The sequence below is a fragment of the Microtus pennsylvanicus genome, chromosome 4 (assembly GCF_037038515.1).
Source record: "Microtus pennsylvanicus isolate mMicPen1 chromosome 4, mMicPen1.hap1, whole genome shotgun sequence".
NCBI classification, from domain to species: Eukaryota; Metazoa; Chordata; class Mammalia; order Rodentia; family Cricetidae; genus Microtus; species Microtus pennsylvanicus.
In genome coordinates this window covers 75,292,288-75,312,326 of record NC_134582.1, presented here as the reverse complement: position 1 = coordinate 75,312,326, position 20,039 = coordinate 75,292,288, and the positions used below count along the sequence as shown (strand labels likewise).

Sequence of the window (20,039 nt, the reverse complement as noted above, 5' to 3'; positions counted from 1 at the left end):
ACCCACCTTTTGCATTTGGCCTTTGCGGGAATTTCAGAACCATATTGTAACAGGAAGTATTTGCTTGTTGTTTTTAAAGTGGGGTGTTTGCTGCCCTTTCTGTGCCATTGTATTAGACGGGGCTCATTTTAGGGATCTCTAGGCAACGCCCGACAAGATAGAGTGTATGCGGCAATAATGTCTCAGAGGAGGTTAAAAGCCAGACTAATACCAGTAGCATAAAACTTTCCCAGGAGGCAGTGAAGGAGTAGCAAAGCTCAAGCAGAAATACACTCAGATGCCTAGAGGTGGCACCCACATGATTAGCTCATGCGCTAAGGATGGGGTACTGGAGTAGTTTCCCCATCCTCTGGGTCTTCATTTTATTTTATTATTTTATTTATTTTTGTGTGTGTTTGAGAGAAGAGGGAGATTCAGATTCTAAAATACGTAAATTTCAAAATATTAGTGACTAATAAAACATTGAAGGAGAAAAGAGAAAACATGCTGTGTTGGGCAGATCAGAATAAGACATGGCACCCTAACTAGTTTTAATCACCAGTTTGGCACAGCCTAGAGTCACCTGGGTGGAAAGCCTCAGATGAGGAATTCCCTCGATCAGATTAGCCTGTGGGTATGTCTGTGGGGGTTGCTTTGATTGTTAATTGATACAGGAGGATCCAGTCCATGTGAATAGCACCAGTCCACTGTGGGCGGCATCACCCCCTATGGAGGTGGTCCTGGGCTGTACAAGAAAGTTAGCTAAGAGTGAGCCAATGAGAAAGGCAGGGAACTAGTGAGCAAGCAGCATTGCTTCGTGGTTCCTGCTTTCAGTTCCTGCCCAGACATCCTTAAATGATGGGCTGTGACCTCCAAGATGCAATGAACCCTTTCTTGCCCTTTCCTGCTTCTGATCTGTGTTTTGATCACAGCACCAGAAAGAAGTCTAGACCATGTGGCTTGCTGCAACCGTGTATCCCATTTCTAGGACATAGCACATCCCTTGCTGGCTAGATTTCAGCCTTAAATCTGCATGGGAGACAATGTAATAATTCAGATAATTTGTATTTTCCTGGTTGATGCTGATGTGTTTTATGTAGACCTTATGCTACCCCTCCAGCTAAGTTTTCGGATGACTAATGGTGCTGTTCTTTGTTGAGAAGCTCCTGCTGGCAGACGCAGACAAGCTCAAGGCTCTCCAAACTCTCAGGAAAAATGAAGAGGGTAATTTTTTGCCCATAATTACTTGGGGGAACTTTTTTCAGGACTAAAACACTGTGCAGTCCCTGTGCCTCTTCCACAGATGTAAGCACTGGAGACGTTGCGATTAAACTTAGCAGGTTGTCAGTCACGAGGACAGGTACCCGGCCTCAGTGACCACTCATTAGAATAGGCAGCCCTAAGGGAGGGCTTCATGTAGGAATTATTTTCTTCATGTGGTGGTTAGTGGCATTTTCCAACTCTGACAAGGAAACTGAACATAGGCCCTGAAGCACAATTAACAAAATATCAGGGATAGAATTTGGGGTTCAACCTGAAGACCAGAAAGGCTAAATAGCCATCCACTGGCTCTTACCTCTACCTCAGTCTGAAATAGCGATCCTGCCTCCAGGAATCTCAGAATGAGACTGTAACTGAGAGCTGTCTCCTCCCATTTTATAATCCTCGCTAGGGCTGAGATTAAAGATTTGCACCACTGGGATTAAAGGCATGCACCTTCCGGTTTCTAGGGCAACTAGTGTGGCTACTGGGATCAAAAGTATGTGTCACCACTGCCGGGTCTGTAAGGCTGACCAGTGCGGCTGTTTTACTCTCTGATCTTGAGGCAAGCTTTATTAAATTACAAATGAAAAGCCACTGCAGGGCCCTTTCCCCAGGCCATGGTGCTAATACAAAGTGGAACCAACACCCCCTGCTTCGCTCTTAGACCACACCATGCACCGTTTTCCATACATTCCAGGGCCTGGGAGCTGCCCTTGGAAGCCTCAATGCTCAGAGGTTGGCACCGTGTGAAAATGAAGGGTAATTTTCTATCTCCTAGTACAGGGAGGGTGTGCGGGGCGGGGGACGGGGGGTGGGGGGCGAGGGAGAGAACCACACTTACAGCCCTTAACCTACTTTAAGTAGCTCTGTCTCTCGCCTACCAATTTGGAGGTGAGGCGGCAGGTGTCTGGACATGAGGAACTCATACTTTTGAGCTGTACAGTTTTAAGCTAGTGTTTATTAGAGGAAAGCTGCTCAGGGCCACTCCTTGCGCCTGGGAAGACTTCCTAGTGGGATCATTTGATAGGTTGAAGAGCAAATGTGAAATCACTTCCGATGTGAGGCAGACCCTGTCCAGGAAACCTTCAGTTCAAAGCCGTTCCTAGGGAGTTTTCTGAATGCTACAACCTTCATTTCTCAAAACCCACCTTCTTGTTAAGCCCGCAGGGAGGAGATTCTTTACCCTCAGGAAAACATCTTAGTAAAGGCCTAAAACGTGAAGTTGAGACGGGAGAGCACCAGAGACAGTGTAAGGGACACTATAGAAGGCACTTGTATTTGAGTTGTCTGCCATCTTTCAAGGCTTGACATCAATGCCCTTCCTCCAGCTAAGCTGTCGTCACTCATATGTACGTATGTACATATGTGCATTGCCAGTCTGTCCTGTGGCTCCTTCCTTGTCTCTGGTGCATGCATCTCTGCCAAGACCCTTCTATGTGTAGGTTATCAAGCTCTGTGGTAGGGAGGCCTGCCTGTCTGAGAGCATCCACTCTCCTCTCTCAAGCGGAGTGGCTAGAGCCCATTTTCAATCTCAGATTCCTTCAGCAGACTCCTGCCTGAGACTGTGTATTCGGAGGCTAGTAAATAGTCATCTGTTATCATTAAAAATAAATACGTAGTTGTTTTGAATCAGTTGTATGTTAGTAATACAATTTCACTTAAAATTTTTTTTTAGATTAAATTTGCTTGTTTTATGTATGTGAGAGCTGTGTTTGCATGTTTATAACAAGTGTAGCACACGTGGACCAGGTGCCTACAGAGACCAGAATGATGGAGGAGGGTCATCTTTCTATCTGTTGTTTCATTGGTTAAGTAATAAAGAAACTGCTTGGCCTCTGATAGGACAGAAAATTAGGTAGGCGGAGTAGACAGAACAGAATGCTGGGAGAAAGAAGCTGAGTCAGGCAGTCATCATGATTCTCCCACTCCAGACAGACGCAGGTTAAGATCTTCCCTGGTAAGCCACCTCGTGGGCTACACAGATTATTAGAAATGGGTTAGATCAATATGTAAGAGCTAGCCAATAAGAGGAGGCTGGAACTAATGGGCCAGGCAGTGTTTAAAAGAATACAGTTTCCGTGTAATTATTTCAGGGCATAAGCTAGCCATGTGGGAGGCCGGGTGCCGGGGAGGCAGCCCGCTGCTCCCTATTACAACACCAGAAGACACCTTCAGACCCCTGGCCTGGAGTTACAGATGGTTGCAACTATGCAGGTGCTGGGAATCAGCCTCAGGTCCTCTGAAGCCGCAGCAGGTGCTGTCAGCTGCTGAGATGTCTCTCCAGACCCTAAAGTCACTTTCAGATTGAATAAATTCTCCTTTTGAAATGGCCACCCGCCTTCTGTTTGCTTTGTTTCCTTGACTTCTCTACGACTTGCTTTGTTATCTGTCAGATCTTCATTCAGTCTTCCTGCACACCACCATGCAAGTGTGTCTAACTTCTCCAGATGGACTGTGTCTGTCTGTCTACACTGAGAGAGACATTTCATGGACATTTACTCTCTGCTGGGGAATGGCCATATATATGACAAACCGGGCACCCTGTCCTTGGGGAGTTAACAGTTCAGCTGGGGGTGTCAGGTGGGATAGTAGAAATATAAAACCGCCTCTCTAAGTCTTAAATCACACTTTAGAGTGTAGTGAGCACTCGCCATGGGTGGGCTCAAAGTGCTCCCATTGGAAAGGGCAGTTTGGGTGTTGCCCATGCTGCTTAAGGAGTGCTACAGACCTGGAGCCTCTCCGATAGCCCAGTCTATGGGATCTGATTTTTAGGGCTGCAGAATATAGCTGGGGTGCAGCGGAGATGTGAGAAAGAGTGGCAAGAACAAGGCTCATGTATAAGGGATGGAAATGTGACCTGGGCTTGAGGAAGGTTTGTTGCTGGCACCCTGAGAGGGTGGAGGCCAGCAATGTCAATTGTGATTTCTGAAGGGTTGCTGATGTGGAGGAGGGGTGAGAGTCCAGAGGGCTCTTTAACTGTTTGACTGTCCGATCTCTCACAGTGATTACAAGGTGGCTGTTAGCCTGCCTGCACAAAGAAAGTCACCCTTTGCAGGGCAGTGGAAGGAAGCCTGGATTTTTTCTGTGAAGAAACTATTCTGCTGGCTGGCCTCCTATGAAGTTCCGTGGGGCAGGGTTGGAAGGAGGCCCTGGGCCAGAAAGGCCCCGGGTCCGGAACTTTCTAGAATCCTAGGCCAGGGTCAGAGAAGCTGGGGGTTGTCATGGAGAAAGCTCTCACAGTCCTCGGCCAAATTCCTGGCCTTTTCTATACTTCCTTGGGAGTGAAGGCCCTCTCTGAGGCAGAGACTTACTGTTCTTAAAGACTCCTTAGGGCCCCACAGCTCTTCCCAGGAGCACTGGGGAGAGGTCTCAAGGTAGACTTGCTGGCTGGGGAGGTTCTGTCCAGGAGACGGCAGAACTCCAAAACCTTTGGTAGCTAGGTGTAAGTCGCCAGTAGGTAGGGCAAGGCGTTTGTCTTCTGTTTCTGCCTAGAAGCTCTGGGCCCTGACTGACAGGGGATCATCTGCGGACCTAGAAACCTGAGCTCAGCTGGGTGGGCCTGCTGAGGCCTAGAGAAGCCCGGGCCCAGACTTCCTACAGTCATTTGACTTTGTGGCTGTCTCTGGTTCTCCTCCCTATCCCTGTTTCTTTTCCTTCCTTCTTTCTCTTTTGTTTGGGTTCTTTTCTTCCCTCTTCCCTCCAGCCAGTCCTCTCCCCTTTCCATTCCCCCCGGTGAAGCAAAAGTATCCACGAGATAACTTCTGCTGCTCGCTGGTTAAGAATCGAGCTGCATCTTTCGACTCTTCTCTTGCAAACCTTTTCTCCTTATAAAAAGAAATAGAATTTCAATTCCACCAGATAAACCATTTAACACTTTGTTCTTTCTCCCTTTCTCGCCTCAGTTCCCTACACTTTGCACGTGTACTGCAAACACTGGCAATACGTTAAGCTTTTAATTTTGATGCTTTTATAACTTTGCGTAGAGATCTCTTTCTGCTTAGATACAGTTCAATTATGTATTTAGTATATTTTGCTTTTTAAAGTTCCTGATATCTTTATGGGTGAACATTTTCTAGCTTTTGATTCTATTGTAATATCCTCTTGATTATCTTAAAATTCCTCCTCCTAGTCTTTAGATAAACTCTCCCTATATAACTCAGGGTAGTTTTGAACTGGAAACCACCTCCTTCCTGAGTGCTGGAATCCCAAGAAAGCAACAACACACCGCCCACATGAACAATTCTGCATCTGCTCTCTTGTGCTTACGTGTAAGAATTTCCCTTGGGTGATGCCTACAAGTAGGATCGTTGGACCTCAAATGGTACCAGTTTCTAGTGTTTCAGAATGCCGGCACTGTGCCCTTCAGAGTGAGTATTCCAGGTCACACCCTTCCCAACGGTGTGAGGAAATTCCCCACGTTGTTAGCCACGAGTCAGTGCCAGATATTAAATACCTGATCAACCTAGTGGGGATGGAGAGACAGGGCAGCATTGCTTTTGTTTGTGGGCTTCATAATCCTAGGGGTGAGCAGCTTCCCATGCGGCTCCTGGCCACTCTCATTTTCCTCTGTGGCTTGCCTCACTGGCTTCCCTTCTACTTAGGATTCCTCACTTGGTGGTAACTAAGCAGAATCTCCTTTCTCTCTTTTTTTTTAGACTTTTTTATTTTTACTTTATGTGTGTGAGTGTTTTTTGCCTGCATGGATGTCTGTGCTCCAGGTGCATGCAGTACCGACAGAGGCCAGAAGAGGGCACTAGATGCTCTGAAATGGAGTTCCAGACAGTTGTAGGCCAGGATGTGGGTGCTGGGAATTGAGCCTGAGTTTTCAGCAAGAACAGTCTGTGCTCTTGGCTGCGGAGCCATCTCCTCAGGTCCAAACAGAGTTTCTTAGGGGTAGATGGCAAGAATAACGTATAGTTACCAGCAGGTTGTGGACTTCTGGGCTTAGATAAGAACCAGGAGCAACCTTGGGGTCAGTTTCCTCTGAACAGAGCTGTGTTCCCAGCATCCCTTTCTTCACTCTCCATGGCCATTTCTGATAATGTTGCATGGCCTTTGAGTGGTTTTCAGAAAAACCGATCTGCTGTTAGATCCAAGAATAATCATCTTTCATTGGGCTGCTTGCTTTCTCGTGAGTAGAGTGCATTTATCATCCATTGACAAGCTTGGTCTTCTTGTTTTCTTAAGGATTTGCAACCAAAAACCTTAAAAACAAAAATATAACTCTGCTCACAAGTCTGTATTTTTTTGTTTTGTTTTTGCTTGTCTGTTTTGCCTTGTTTGAGACAGGTTCTCACTATGTAGCTCTAACTGTCCTGGAACTCACTCTGTAGACCAGACTGGTCTCAGACTCACAAAGGTCCACCTTCCCCAAGTGCTGGGATTAAAGGTGTGCGCTGTCATGCCCAGTCAAGTGGATGCTTTTTACACCTCAATTCTTCACCTCGCTGGCATCTCGTCTCTGCCCTCTTTCTGCTCGTTGTGCTTTCCTGAGCACCACTGGGTCATGTATAATCTAAATATCGGGTTAAAGTGAAATAAATGTTTAAACATGGTACGAACAACTCAAAGAAAGGCTGAAGTAAAGATAAATGTTTCGGCCCTAGATGCTGCTTAGATACCCGCCTGGTGTGGTGGGCGTTTGTCTTCTCAGGTGGATTCAGTGCTGATCCCTGTGGAAAGGAAAGAAGACGTAGAGTGTAGTGGGTTCTCACCCCGCCCATGGCATTGGTCTCCCTGGCCTGGTAGAGGCGGGATGAAGACCCACTGCAGCCGAGGGGTTCAGAAGGACCACACAGGCTACCTCAGGTACACACTGGCAGGTGAACTTGTCTGCTGCTCCAGTGGCGACTCCAGAGAGGCCTCCCCCACCGATTCTTCTTTTCCTGCTGCTGTGGCAGAAAGATGCTAAAAATACTCAGCAGGTCTGGAATCCAGGCCTCAGTGCAGCTTACTCACCGAGAAGAATGAGGTCACTGTGGTCTTACTGAAAACGTTAGTGCGATGAAATTCTTGGAAAAATGTCTCCAAAATGTGATGATTTTGAAACATTTCATAAAAACTTGATGTCAAAAATGGAGCATTCGGTTCAAGTCTTAATATATTTCCTTGATCTGTGGCTGATGGGTAGGGGGAAGGGATTGCCATTAGCGACTTCACTCACTCCTGTCTTGTGTCCTGGGAAGAGGCTGGTCTTGGGTTAAGAATCTGGAGCTTGAAAAGCGGCTAACCTTCTGTTTTGGAGGCTGGGTTTTTGATGTTGTGTTTGTATGGCTCCTTTTAAAATGATTTTGATATTGGTGTAACTTATACACTCAGTCATTCAATTTTAATTTTAACGTGCCCTTATTATGTTTCCCCTTTCTTCTTATGGATGTGTGTGTGTGTGTGTGAAGTGTGTGCATCTGTGTGTGTTCCATCTGTACATGTGTGTAAGGGCATTCTTACCTCTGTGTGGTTGTGTGCAGGCCAGAGCTCAACTTCAAATGTCCTTCTCTGTTGCCCATGGGATTTGCTTATCTCCATACCCGTAGAATTAGGGTTACAGGTGCATACCCCCAACTTTTATGTGGGTTCTAGAGACAAACTCAGTGTCTCATGCCTGCACAGCAACTTCTTTACCCTCCCCTCAGCCCTTGTTTGTTCAAGTTCTTCCCATCCATCTTATTGTCTTTTCTCCATTGGGTAGAGACCCAGAGATCCTGGGGGCTCTTGTATCTCATTATTCAAGACATTTATTCCATTTTAACTCATTGTTAATAGAAGAGTTGTATGTTTGACTTTATGGTATTAATTAAAATGTTATGCATCTTAATATTTTTCAAAAATGACAAAGTAAAATTTACCCAATCATAGCTTCTGTAGTACTTTTGTAACTGCAACTGTTTCCTATCTATCCTCCCATCATCCATCCATCCATCCATCCATCCATACACAAGCCAGCAATCATCCATCATCCCATTCATTCATCCATCTACCTACCAGTATCCTCCAATTCATCATCATCCATCTATCTATCTATCTATCTATCTATCTATCTATCTATCTATCTATCTATCCATCCATCCTCTGTGTACTACCTCCTTTGCTTAAGGATAACCTAGGAACTATGGTGCATATTATGAATTATAGCATCAATTCTGTTTTCAAAGAGGCTGTGACCTAAGGCTATAGAGATGGGTTCTCACACAGCGGTCATACAAAACAGAGCACAAAAACCTCCAGGATAGTAATTTTAATAGCTGCATGTTTGCACTATTGGCAACTTTATCGATTGCACATGACAGAAGTCCAGATCAAACTAGTTGAGTAATATCTAGCTTTAGAAATGGCTTGATTCAAAGACCCAGTGGTAGTTTGATGGGACTGTTCATTTCTTTGTCTCATTAGCGCACTTCTTGCTGACTTCATTCTTGGATGGCCCCTTTCTTGTGGTGGATTTGCCCATCCGAAGCCCTAGGCTAGTGCCATTCTTCCTTTATGAGTCCAGAGAATGAGAAAGACCCAACACCTCTCTCCCAAGATTCATAGCGTTAAATGTTAAGGATTAGTTTCACTGGTCTCCCTGAGGTCACGTGTACATCTCTCAGCCAATCATCATGGCCAAGGGACTATTATTCTCTGTCATTAGCAAGAGTCCTTAGTTAACTCCTATATTTAGAAGCCTTGTGGGCTGGGGAGGAAGGACAGTTTCCTACAGAGACTTCACTAGGGCCACCTGGGGCTTGTGGAATGTGGTTCATCAAAGGAGCTATTGGACTTGTTGCTGACACAGGCAGAAGGAGAGAATGCTGGCCAAGAGAAGAACAAGAGGGAGAAGTGGGGGGTGGCGGGAATGCACTTCATGTTTTAGAAGGGGGAAATGACTGTGTCTCCTGGAATGCGCAGAAACAGGCATGCGACCTTTCTTCCACTTCAGGACACGTTCCGCCTTCGCCCAGTGGTGGTGCCTTTACAAGGGGAGGGGGACTGAAATTTTTAGGCAGGAAAGTGTCACACAATGAGACCCTCGGTGAGCTGGCCAGGGATGGTGAAATCCAGTCATTTTAACTATTGCCTTCCCTGGGAAGAAAGGACTGGGGCTGGATCTAGGGGTAGCTGGAGGAATGGGGGTGATATGATCAAAATAAATTGGACCAAATTCTCAAAGAACCAACGATGCCAAAGGAAGACTGTAGCTATTGTGTTATATAGAGGTGTTGCGTAGGGGACTCCTTGGCCCCCTTGGTAAGGTGATATGGAAGTTACCCATCATTCCATGTGAGCATCAGCATTCTGAGTCACCCGTATTTCCTTTCTGCTCTGTTACAGTTTCATCGCAAATCAGAAAAGGTTAGAGATCATCAACGAAGATGACGTGGAAGCTTATGTGGGGCTGAAAAATCTGTGAGTACTCACTGCATTCTTACCTCAGACTCTTCTTACATTCTGCTGTGGTCAGGTAGACAGCTTGCTGGTTAGTTCTAACGTGAATGCCATTATGTGGTTTCTGTAGGACAATCGTGGATTCCGGATTAAAATTTGTGGCGTACAAAGCCTTTCTGAAAAACAGCAACCTGCAGCACGTGTGAGTAGCCAGCCATTTCCCCAGTATTTTCTCACCCTTGTTTATCTTCCTCCTTCGCCAGCCCCAGCCTTCCCTTTGGTAGTTAGCATCGCCCTGATAGCAGCTTAGGAGCGTTAGCTTTGATTGTGTTTGATTTCAGAATGGCTTTGGGGGTGCTTAGAACAGCCTGTTCATTCCCTTTTGTGAATTTCTGGGCCATTTCCATCTTGGACAGAGCTCTGGGCCAACGGCAAGGACTCTGATGTGAAAACGATGTCCTTGTACAAAGGTCTTGATTCTTTTCTTTGGAATAAGACACACTCCCTGGAAGACATCAAGCTAAGTAATCAAGATGCTGACTTGGCCTTGGATGGCTTAAGGAAATAAAAATTACTAATGCTTTTTCCCTTATAATAGGACCATTTGAGCCTTCATTTTCTCAGCAGCATGTGCCATGGATTGATAAAAATAGAGGAAAGGAAATCAATCACCGACTATGCTAACAGTCCAGATGACTCTTAGTAGTAGGAGCTGCTTTGCCCCGAGTCATGTTGGTATTTTGTTGACTGGAATCCATTGAAAATGTGCAAATAAGAGTTATTATATGGTTTTCTGGTAAGCCCCTCACTGCTACCAGTTAAGTCAACAAATTCTGCGCTTCCTGAGATAGCCTATCAAACAGATGACCCTCAAGACAAAAATGTCATGGTCCCTCCCCCAATTCGGATTTCCTCACACTGTGAGCTTTGGGTGGAATCAGTCTTTTGCTGGAGGGCTGTCATCGGAGTTCTTGCTAGCCAAAGTCTCTTGCATTTCACCGTTAGTTGGCCTTTTACCCGCTGGGTCTCACCTGGGCATTTTACTTGCACAGAGCAATGTCTATATCCCCAGTACACAGACAAAAACCCAGCTGAGGGAGCTGTGTGACTTACCTGCGGGCCAGCTCTTCACCGTGTTCCTAAGACAGGAATAAGGGAGATAAACTCTCTGCTATCACTATCATCTTGTGACATCTGCCCCTTCCCCCTCCCTGGGGAAAACAGTTCCCAGGATGGTTTCCATGCTGGTTATTAAAGAATTCATTGTCTTGGATCAGACTGCCTGGGTGCTCTGTGGAGATGTGTTGATTTTACTGAAGACCTTAATTTCATAAAGTCATTATCCTGAGTTCATATTTTATATGTGACAGGAATAATGAAGTCACTTTCTAAGATATAAAACATTCTGCAAAACCGGAATAAAACTCTGGGCACATTTTAAAACACTTTTTTTTTCTTGAAACACTTCTTGCCAGCCTGTCTGGATTGGTTTGTTGGGGGCAAACCTGATGTGTTGGTAGCCCTTGGTGGCACAGGCACGACAGCAGGGTGAGAATGGAAAAATGTCCCACTGCCACCTTTCAGAAGTAATTAATTACCTTGACAGTTAAGTTTTCGAATTTTCATTACAGATGACCTTAGACCCAAATCGCTCAGCAGTTTCATTGTGTGTTGTCTGATTCCTCGGGGGATTGATGCTCCCATTATAATATGAACAGAGGGCCATGGCTAATTGTAATTCTATTGATAGCCCCGCATGTCTTTCTTTTGTGTGTTGCTATGTGAGAGAACAATTTTAATGGTGTTCTCGCTTGCATAGACATAAAGTTATGTGTCTGCTCCTGCCTCTTGATGTGGTCTTAAGATAGGACACTAAAAAGAGGTAGATATTCTATATAGCTTCCTTACTAGCCTACAAGCCAGGAGCCAATAATTGGTCTAACTTCAAAACCTCTATTGATTTGTGTAGCTATTGTCAAGCAGTAGGACCCAGTGACATTAGGCCAGTATTTAGGCACTCATGAAGAGTGGAGAGATGACAGCGAGCCTCGGGCTTTCACTTGGAGAAAGGGGCTTTTCCTAGCCACAGAATGAAGCTAGCCTGTCTTGGAGGATGGTAGGGATGGAGAGGGGAGTCAGTTCTAGCATCTGCCTTCTGTCCCAGCTTCTGCTTGGGACTCAGGACCCTGGGGACCAGCTTTTTTTCCCTGGATTTCCTGAATGCAAATTGTACTGACCCCAGTTATCAACACAGTGGGCTCCAAGTGATCAATGAAGAGCTGTGTTCTAAAGCTGTCTCTCCCCAGCCCTAGGCTGGCCTGACAGCCCTTCTTAGCTCCCCTCCTATACAGACACATGGGAAAGATGGGGCTATGGCCCTCCGGGCTTTGAGAAACTTCAGAGGGGAACCCTGGCTCACCCTTGCCTCAGTTTGCCTAGTCCATGTTAGCCTCACACAGTGACCTCTCAGAGCTCCTCTCTGAATGTGTGTCTAGGTGCCTTTAACTGCTGCCCAGACCCTAAAACCACAGGGACTGTGAGAAAAGCCAGCCTGTGTGTTTTCCAGGGGCTTTGCCGAGGTGCTAATTCTGCTCTTAACAAAGTTTTACAATCGAACAGTAAGAGGATTGTTGATTCTTTTTTCTTCCTTCTTCCTCCTTTTTGGCTTTTGGCCCCATTCCTAAGTATGCTTCATAAAACTCATCTTGTTCTTTGGCTCGTAACCCCGTGCTGCACTGTGCTGCTGGCAGCCCAACAGAGCAGCTGCTTCCCGGGAGGGCAGCGTGGAGCTGCCGGGGGAGGCTGCTCTGCAGGGCAGCGTGGACCTGATGGGGACTCTTCCCCATTCCTCCCTTTGCTTCCTCTTGTTCCCGGTCTTCGCCTCTTTTTCTCTCTTCCTCTCCTCCACAGCTCCATTCTCACCTCCCTCTCCCTTCTTTCCTCCTCTCTGTTTTTATTTATCTTGGGAGAGAAGAACAGATTTTTTTCTTTTTCCACTTTTTCAGAAGGATTGGGAATTGTGATGAATATGAACATATCTGAGCCCAAAAGGCAGGCATAGACTCTTTTGATGTGATGGGCTCCACCAAAGCCATTCTCAGTTCAAGTTCCAAAAGGAAAGCCTTATATGGGCATGTCCTGCAACTTCCTGGTGGATTATACTTTGATGTGGGATACCATTTCCTGGGGATAAGCACATTGTTCTCCTGTGAATGGAGAAGATGCAAGCTTAGAAGGCACAGGGCATCCTGCTGTCAGTCTGGGTTCAGGTGGGTGGGATCTCTGTGAAGGAGGTTCACCGGATGGTCATACGCACCCTTGAGTTCTGAGAAGCCACATTCACCATTCCCCAGCTGGCTAGTTCTAGCTCTTGATTCAGCTCCTGGGTTTCCCTGGCTCTCCAAGAGGCCTGTTCACATGGATTAGAGCACTTCCACGGAGACACCCTTGGACTAACATAGCATTCTGGCCTCAGGGTTGCTGTCACTCTTACACCGTATATCTCATAACGTGAAGTAAAATTTAAACAGTCAACAAACTCAGCTGCCAGGATGACGGCTGGGAATTTCCCATCCCAGTGATCGTGGCACAGATTACCGAAAATGCCCACCTGCCTGAGAAACACGTATATTTGGAACACACCGGGAAATTCATTAGGTTTGGTTTTTTATTTTTTTTTTCACCCTCAATAGGGCAACTTTCCATTGATTTATGTAAATCTAAATATGTCATATTTCTGGGGAGCTCAAGATAGAGCCCATCCTGGAGTTCTTTGCTCATGAAGGCCCTGTGTAAATGGTCTCATCAGGACAGTTCCAGTCAGGTGTGCTCTTCCCTGGAAAGACTGTTTAAATTCTATGTCTTTTCCAAGTTTTATTTGCCACATACTTTAAAATGTTCAAGATGCTTTATAGCTGTAAAGTTTTTCTGTTCTCGTGAGCTTATGATGTTATATTTTATTACATAGTTCCCAACTTAATGTTCAAACTGTCAGGATCTCCACAAGACTTAGGACTGAACCGCCAGTCAATTTGTGAAGCATAAGCTCTTGTGAAACAAAGATATTAAAAATAGACTCGCGAGGTGCCCACCCTTCCGTAGTGCGTAGAAACTGCGAGAGGGGCAGGGAACCCAGGAAGTTGGCTTTCTAGGTAAAAGACACCATGGGTACTAAGGAACATGTTTACCCAATCCAAGAAAATTACGTTTTGAAAACAAAGTATTTATTTGAACACATCATTTTAAAACCACAACCTTTTAAATTCACACTTAATGTATCTTATTTCTCCCAGGAATCTCACACGAAACAAGCTGACGAGTTTGTCGAGGAAGCATTTCCGCCACCTTGACTTGTCTGAGCTGTAAGTAATGATTTTGTCGGACATTTGGGAGAAAATTTTCAAAAGAAAGGATAATTGGTATTTTTTTTTAACAAGTACCATTGCAAGTTTGTGTTGCATCAAAACTCTTGAAAAATGATTTCTCTAGTTTTGCCCCAATTGGGTGATTAAAATCTCAATCTCAATTGTATGTCATTATGATCAGCTGAATGCTGTTTTTACATAAATAATTTATTTTCTAATAGAGGGAAAAGAGAAAAAAAAACAGCAGGGAGTTTTGTGTTAAAGTGGCTTTATATTTTATGTCTTCTGGCTCCTGTTTTATCCAAGCCCTAAAATAAAGCAAGTTCATCACAGAGGAAATTGCAGCAGATAAAACCCTTCCAGCTTTGTCAGTCTCAGGCCAGCAAAGGCTTGGGTGTAGCCAACTGTGGAAGAGAGACCGTTCTCCACCCCTGCCATCTCTGGGAGCTTTTCTCCGAGGTCCACCACGGTGCTCAATATTTATCCTTATGTTCCAGTCTCCTCTTCTGTTAAATGATAGGGAAAACACTGAGATGTGTTGATGGCCGACAGCCAACACCTCAGATGGTTCTTGGTGTAATCACCATGACACAAATATGAAGGCCGCCATTGCTGTGGGCAGGGGCTTGAGGGATACCCAAGGCAAGCCCAGGGCTGGAAGGACAGACCTTAGAGGGTAGGAAGAAGCATTAGCTTCAACCACTTAGAAACATTCAGGAACCAGTCTCAGGATTTCTTTTCTTTGGAAAGTCAGGAATGTGGGGTGGAGCAAGAGTAGTCATGCATCAAAAGCCGCAGTGGGAATCTTCAGAGCTCAGGGCAGAGGAAGTGGGTTCCAGGGCCACTGCCCGGTCTGCTCCTAGACATCAGAGAGGTGGGACGGTCCTTGGGCTCTGTTCCCATCTGGGGTGGTTCCTGTCCCCACCTTGCTGTTGCTCCAGGCAGTGACAGGGTTAAGAGGTGTCTTGGGCTCTGAGTACCAGGATGAAGTCCCCTAGAGAAGAAGGCACAATGGAACCCAGCCTCCAAGGCTGACATATGAGCATGTGTGTCAGGTACATCCAGGCTGGTGTGTACACATCTGAGTGCCAGCTGCCCCAAGCAGGGAGCCCCTTGGCACTTCCACGGAGAACAACTCACATGGGCTTTGGACCAGTTTTTTGCTTTAACTAGTAGAGAACCATACTGCCAGAAATAGCTATGCCCAGCAGAGCTAAAAGGCAGGTCTGAATTCTGAGGTATAGGGTATGTGTATGGGGGGAAGGGGTTGGGAAGGGCAGTGGGGATGTGGATAGGCTTTGATCTAACAGAGTGGGAGACTGGGGGTGATGGCACAGTCTTCAAATTAATGCCAAAAGAAGGAGTGCTCATTGGATTAGGTGCTCAGGACAAGGACACAACCCCACGAAGAGGGCCCTTCACCATGCTCAGGTGCACCGTGCATCTATTTTAAATAGATACTAGGTATATATCTCATTGGGGGTGTAGTATATTTGACATTTGTATGTTGTATATAGGATCTATACATATCTTATATAGTGATATTCTGATTATACATATATATATGTTTATATAAAATCTCAAATATGCAACACTCAATACTTTCTTCTAACTCTTTTGAAATATAAATTACTGTTTGATACAGTAGGTCTACTCTACTGTGGAACGCTGTGACTTCCTCTGCCTAGCTGTGATTTTGTACCCAGCTGGCAGCCTCCATTGCCCTTCCCGCCACCCTTCCCAGCTTCCAGTCACCACTGCCCTACACCTTATGCCTAGGACACCAGCTTAATTTGCCCCACCTGTGAGTGAGGACGTGCGCTGTGTGCCTTTTTCTCACACAGCAAGAGATGTGACCCTCTCAGAGGCAGGTATGGGACACAGGGCAAGGTCCTCCAAGTAAAGGCTTTGGGTGCCACTGTGTAACGTTTCCTGGATGAATGGAAAATCAGAGTTCTACTTTCTAGTTCATGCTTCAGCATCCTGCGAGCTTCTTGCTCACAGCAAATCATTCACCAGGCGCTGACGGTGTGTAGGCTACCTGTCAGAACGAAAGGGAGAAAATTCCGTCTAGGATTCCATCCCTTAGTGGGAGAGGTGGGTGCCTAGGCCAACCAGGGCAGATAACACTTGAAGAGAGGAGAGAGTCAGCCCTCTGCCGGCGCTGTGCGGCCATGTGAGCATCCTGGGTTCCTAATTGAAGATCCCTGCCTTTTTTTTTTCCATTTGGTTTATTTGATTACAGCCTCATTTTAGAAAGACGTTGGCTATTTGTGTACTCGGAACTCTAGGAACTGTCTTGGGTGCCTTGACTTGGAGCCAATGGTGGGTCTTTCTGTCTGCTATTCCATGCCGTATAACATCAAATCCTGTTTGGATGTTGGCAGAATATTTGGAGATGAGTGAGCAGATAGAAATTAAGCCAGTCCACCATGACCACATTTCCCCTTCACCCCCCAAGAAACTCACAGGAAAGTCTCCAGGGGCCTCTGAGATTCTTAGAGCACAATCAGAAAACCACAGGAGTAAACGATGCTGCAAAGCCAGGTCCCATCCTCAGGAAATCTTAAGCATTGTGGTTAGCGCCAGGCAGCGTCTATGTAACGATTGGAAATGGCCTCATTTAAAGGTTCATTATCATAAATGGAATTCATCTTAAATAGGCCGCGGAGCATTATAAATAGCATTAAAGATTTTCCCTGTGGTTTTTGTTTTCCTCTTGACCACTTCCTCTTTCACCCACTGTAGTACATAAGCATCCAGACAGCTTGGCTGAGGTCTAGCACACCCTCCGGCAGCAGGCTGCACAGCTCAGCCTGGGGAGTCCAGCGTATCAACCCCAGAAACCCTCACTGTGTTGAAGATGTGCATATGTGTTCTCTACCTTCCTTCTGCCCAGCTTAGCCCTTAACCATCTTGCATGAATGAAAAGGACTCTGGTTGCATAATGCAGAAAGGCCAGAGAGACAGCCTCCTGGTTCCTGCACCTCAGCCTTGGATCCCGATAGCTCTAATTTCATTTTAAATGGAGACAAAATGGTTCTACTGGGCCTACTGAAGTGAGAACTCTTAAGTATCTAACTTGTATTAATGCTTCTAAAATATTATCACTGACAGCTTCACTTACGCACGGAAGCAGCCCCCTCCCCCTCGTGAGATGCCCTGCCGTAGCTGTGTGTTGTTCGGATCTGTTTTCCTGCATGCTCTGTAAAGTTCTGCATTTCTTCGCTATCTTTAGTGTCTACAGTGTTTGCACAGAACAGCAGCACAGTAGTTTTAGATACTGGGATGAATAATAAGCACTGTCACGCCACGAAGGTGGCCATGCCGTTCAGAGGTTGACGCCGAAGATGCTTTCCTCCTGTGGTCAGTTCACAAACACCAGCGAAGCGGAAACTTGTGTGGAGCCTGACCGGGTTGTATTTCTGTCCCATGTAGGGTCCTGGTGGGCAATCCGTTCACGTGTTCCTGCGACATTATGTGGATCAAGACTCTCCAAGAGACAAAGGGCAGCCCAGACATGCAGGATTTGTACTGTCTCAATGAAAGCAGCAAGAACACGCCCCTGGCAAACCTGCAGATACCCAACTGCGGTAATTTATTTTAGATCAATGGGTTCTAGGGTAAATTAATTATTCTAATTGCCTTGGTATGGTAGTGAGTGGTAGTGAGTCTGGGGAGAAAACCACTACCCGGCTTCACAGAGTGTGTTGTGGGTATGTCTGGTGAATCAGACGTTTACAGGCAGTGTGGGGAAGCCAGCCTGGAGCACCTTCAGTGAATATTCTTTCAAAGTAGAACATTCTGAATGGCTGATGTTGAAGAACATGGGGATAAAAGTCTACTGTTGATTCCCTTGTTGATTTGTCTGCCAGTCCATCTGTCCATCCATCTATCCACCTCTCAGGTCTCCCAGAAAATGTCCTTGAGGAGTCCAGCCCTCCCAGGTCACCTACGTAGGCCATACAGAGGGAAGGACCTCGGGGTGCTGGAAGAGTCTAAGCCGAAGCAAACAGTCCAAACCTGCAGCCCCTTAGGCCTGCCTTGCTGCCCCACACTGTGCCATGGCCGACTGTGCTTCCATCCACTTGTTCCTGTATCTGGGTTCAAGCTCCCATTTTCCCCAACATTTCTAGAGAGTTTAAAATAACATCTTAGGGCAAAACTCCGCTCTCGGTTAGAGCTAATGTCCCGCAAGGAGGACAATCAGAGTCAAGGTTAGGATTTTAGGACCCCGTGCCTTGTTTCTAGAACCCCCACATGTGGGTGTTAGTCCATCCGTACAGCTTAGGTCTTTCCAACGGGGGTGGGGCAAGCTCTCAAAGATTCTCTTCGCTCTGGCCCAGGCGACTGGTGACAAAGCAGGGGATTACGTGCACCTGATCGGTGTCCACAGGCGTGTGTGTTAGCCGTTTGCCTTTAGAAGCCCCTGTTTGAAGTCCCACTTTTATTAAAACCAACACTATGGCTGCTTACCCTTGAGGGGATCTTATGAAGATAATAAAGCGATAAGCGCTGGCTCCTTACTCTGTGCCACACAGATCTCTCAGGTGCAGAGAGTCTTCTGCTCTCCTCATGGGGGAGTTCCGCGCTGTTCTCTTGCCGGCGTCCCTCAGCCTTCTCTATCAGCCAACCTTAAAAAAAAAAAAAAACAAAACGAAACAAAACTCCCAGCACACCTAATATCGCTTAGTAGGTGTCTATTCCCAGCTGATGAGAGACAGCTGTCTCCACCTGGGTGCATGCTAGAACTGCCGAGAGAAACTGCCGAGAGGGGCAAGAGAGTCACTGTTGAGTCCCCTGGTCACTCGGCTCCCACCCAAATCCCCACAGCTGTTTTGGCCTTCTGATCCAGGAAACTCGAAGAGAGCATCTGACACAGGCCCTTGTCCCATGAACCGCCTCCAGCTGGTGTCTGCTTTGTCTTTGCCTGACATCAACTCTCTCTTTATCCATCTTAAAATGTGGCTGCAGGGTCCTGACGCCCTGACACGGGCTCAGAGGTCACCCGTCCTTGGTATGGTTGACCTCTGAGATCCAAATAGAAGAATGTTCAAGGGAACCAGATTCTTATTTTTTTCTTAAGTCTATTTTTGATATTTTTCTGCAGCGTACCATACAGTTCATGTACCAGGCAATGGGCTGGAGACTGAAACACACAAACACACAGAGACACTGACCATCCTTGATACCAGAATGCTCCAAGAATGCCCCCTTTATTGGGCAGCTTATCTAGGGATAGCCACGCCCCATTCAAACCCACCAGAAACCTCTCCCCTGCCATCAGGAACTCCTGAGGGTCTCATGCTCAGAGCAGCTGTAGGCACTTGGAGCAGGGAGAACAAGTTATTTACAAGAAATTCAGTATCTGGGGGTTCACTGCTCCCCAAATTTTTCATTTCTTTTGTTTTTCTCCACAGTTCTTAATGTTTGAGAGTAACATTTTCACACATACAGACACACATACATATACACACACTCCTTGCAGGGAACTGAGGTTTTATTGACACGCTAGGACTAAATGGCCACATTTGTGATCCATTGTGGTGTTATCAGTGCTTGTTAGAGCAACATTTGGGGCTGTGTCGGTGAATTTGCACACTTCGGTGTCTGCCACTTTCCTGAGGCGCTTGTTTGGACTTTCCTTACTCATCTGTGTTTTTCAAGGCATTTTTATTTATTTGCAACTGCATGGGTAATAGAAATACATTTTGTCATAAAAAGTATTTTCCTGTACTCTATAAAAACACATTTAAAAAAAATTATAATCATTTTAACTCAGTAGTGACAGGCCCATTAGAGTCTAACTATTACGAAGCATTTGTGGTCAAATGTATCTTAATTACACTAAGTGTTCTGTGTTGATGGCTATTTGGCTTATTTCCCATTATAAAGAAAGATTTTATTTTTATTTATTTTTAATTAAAAAAAACCATCTGTATATGTATGTGCCTGAACGCATTACGTGCACCACAAGCATGCAGTGACCATAGGGGCCAGAAGAGGGCACTGGATCCCCTGGAACTGGAATCACAGATTGTTGTGAGCCACCATGTGGGTGTTGGGAAC

The 20,039-nt window shown here is 45.9% G+C and overlaps 1 protein-coding gene across 7 annotated transcripts in view; it reads left to right on the top strand.

Moving 5' to 3' along the window:
- Positions 1-20,039, top strand: part of Ntrk2 (neurotrophic receptor tyrosine kinase 2) — a 326,602-nt gene that overhangs the window by 25,374 nt on the left and 281,189 nt on the right. For all 7 annotated transcript variants that reach the window (XM_075969423.1, XM_075969425.1, XM_075969422.1 and 4 more), the window contains exons 3-6: positions 9,553-9,627; positions 9,737-9,808; positions 13,899-13,967; positions 17,409-17,563. In XM_075969423.1, the coding sequence (XP_075825538.1) occupies positions 9,553-9,627; positions 9,737-9,808; positions 13,899-13,967; positions 17,409-17,563 (371 nt within the window). The remainder of the gene's footprint in view (positions 1-9,552; positions 9,628-9,736; positions 9,809-13,898; positions 13,968-17,408; positions 17,564-20,039) is intronic.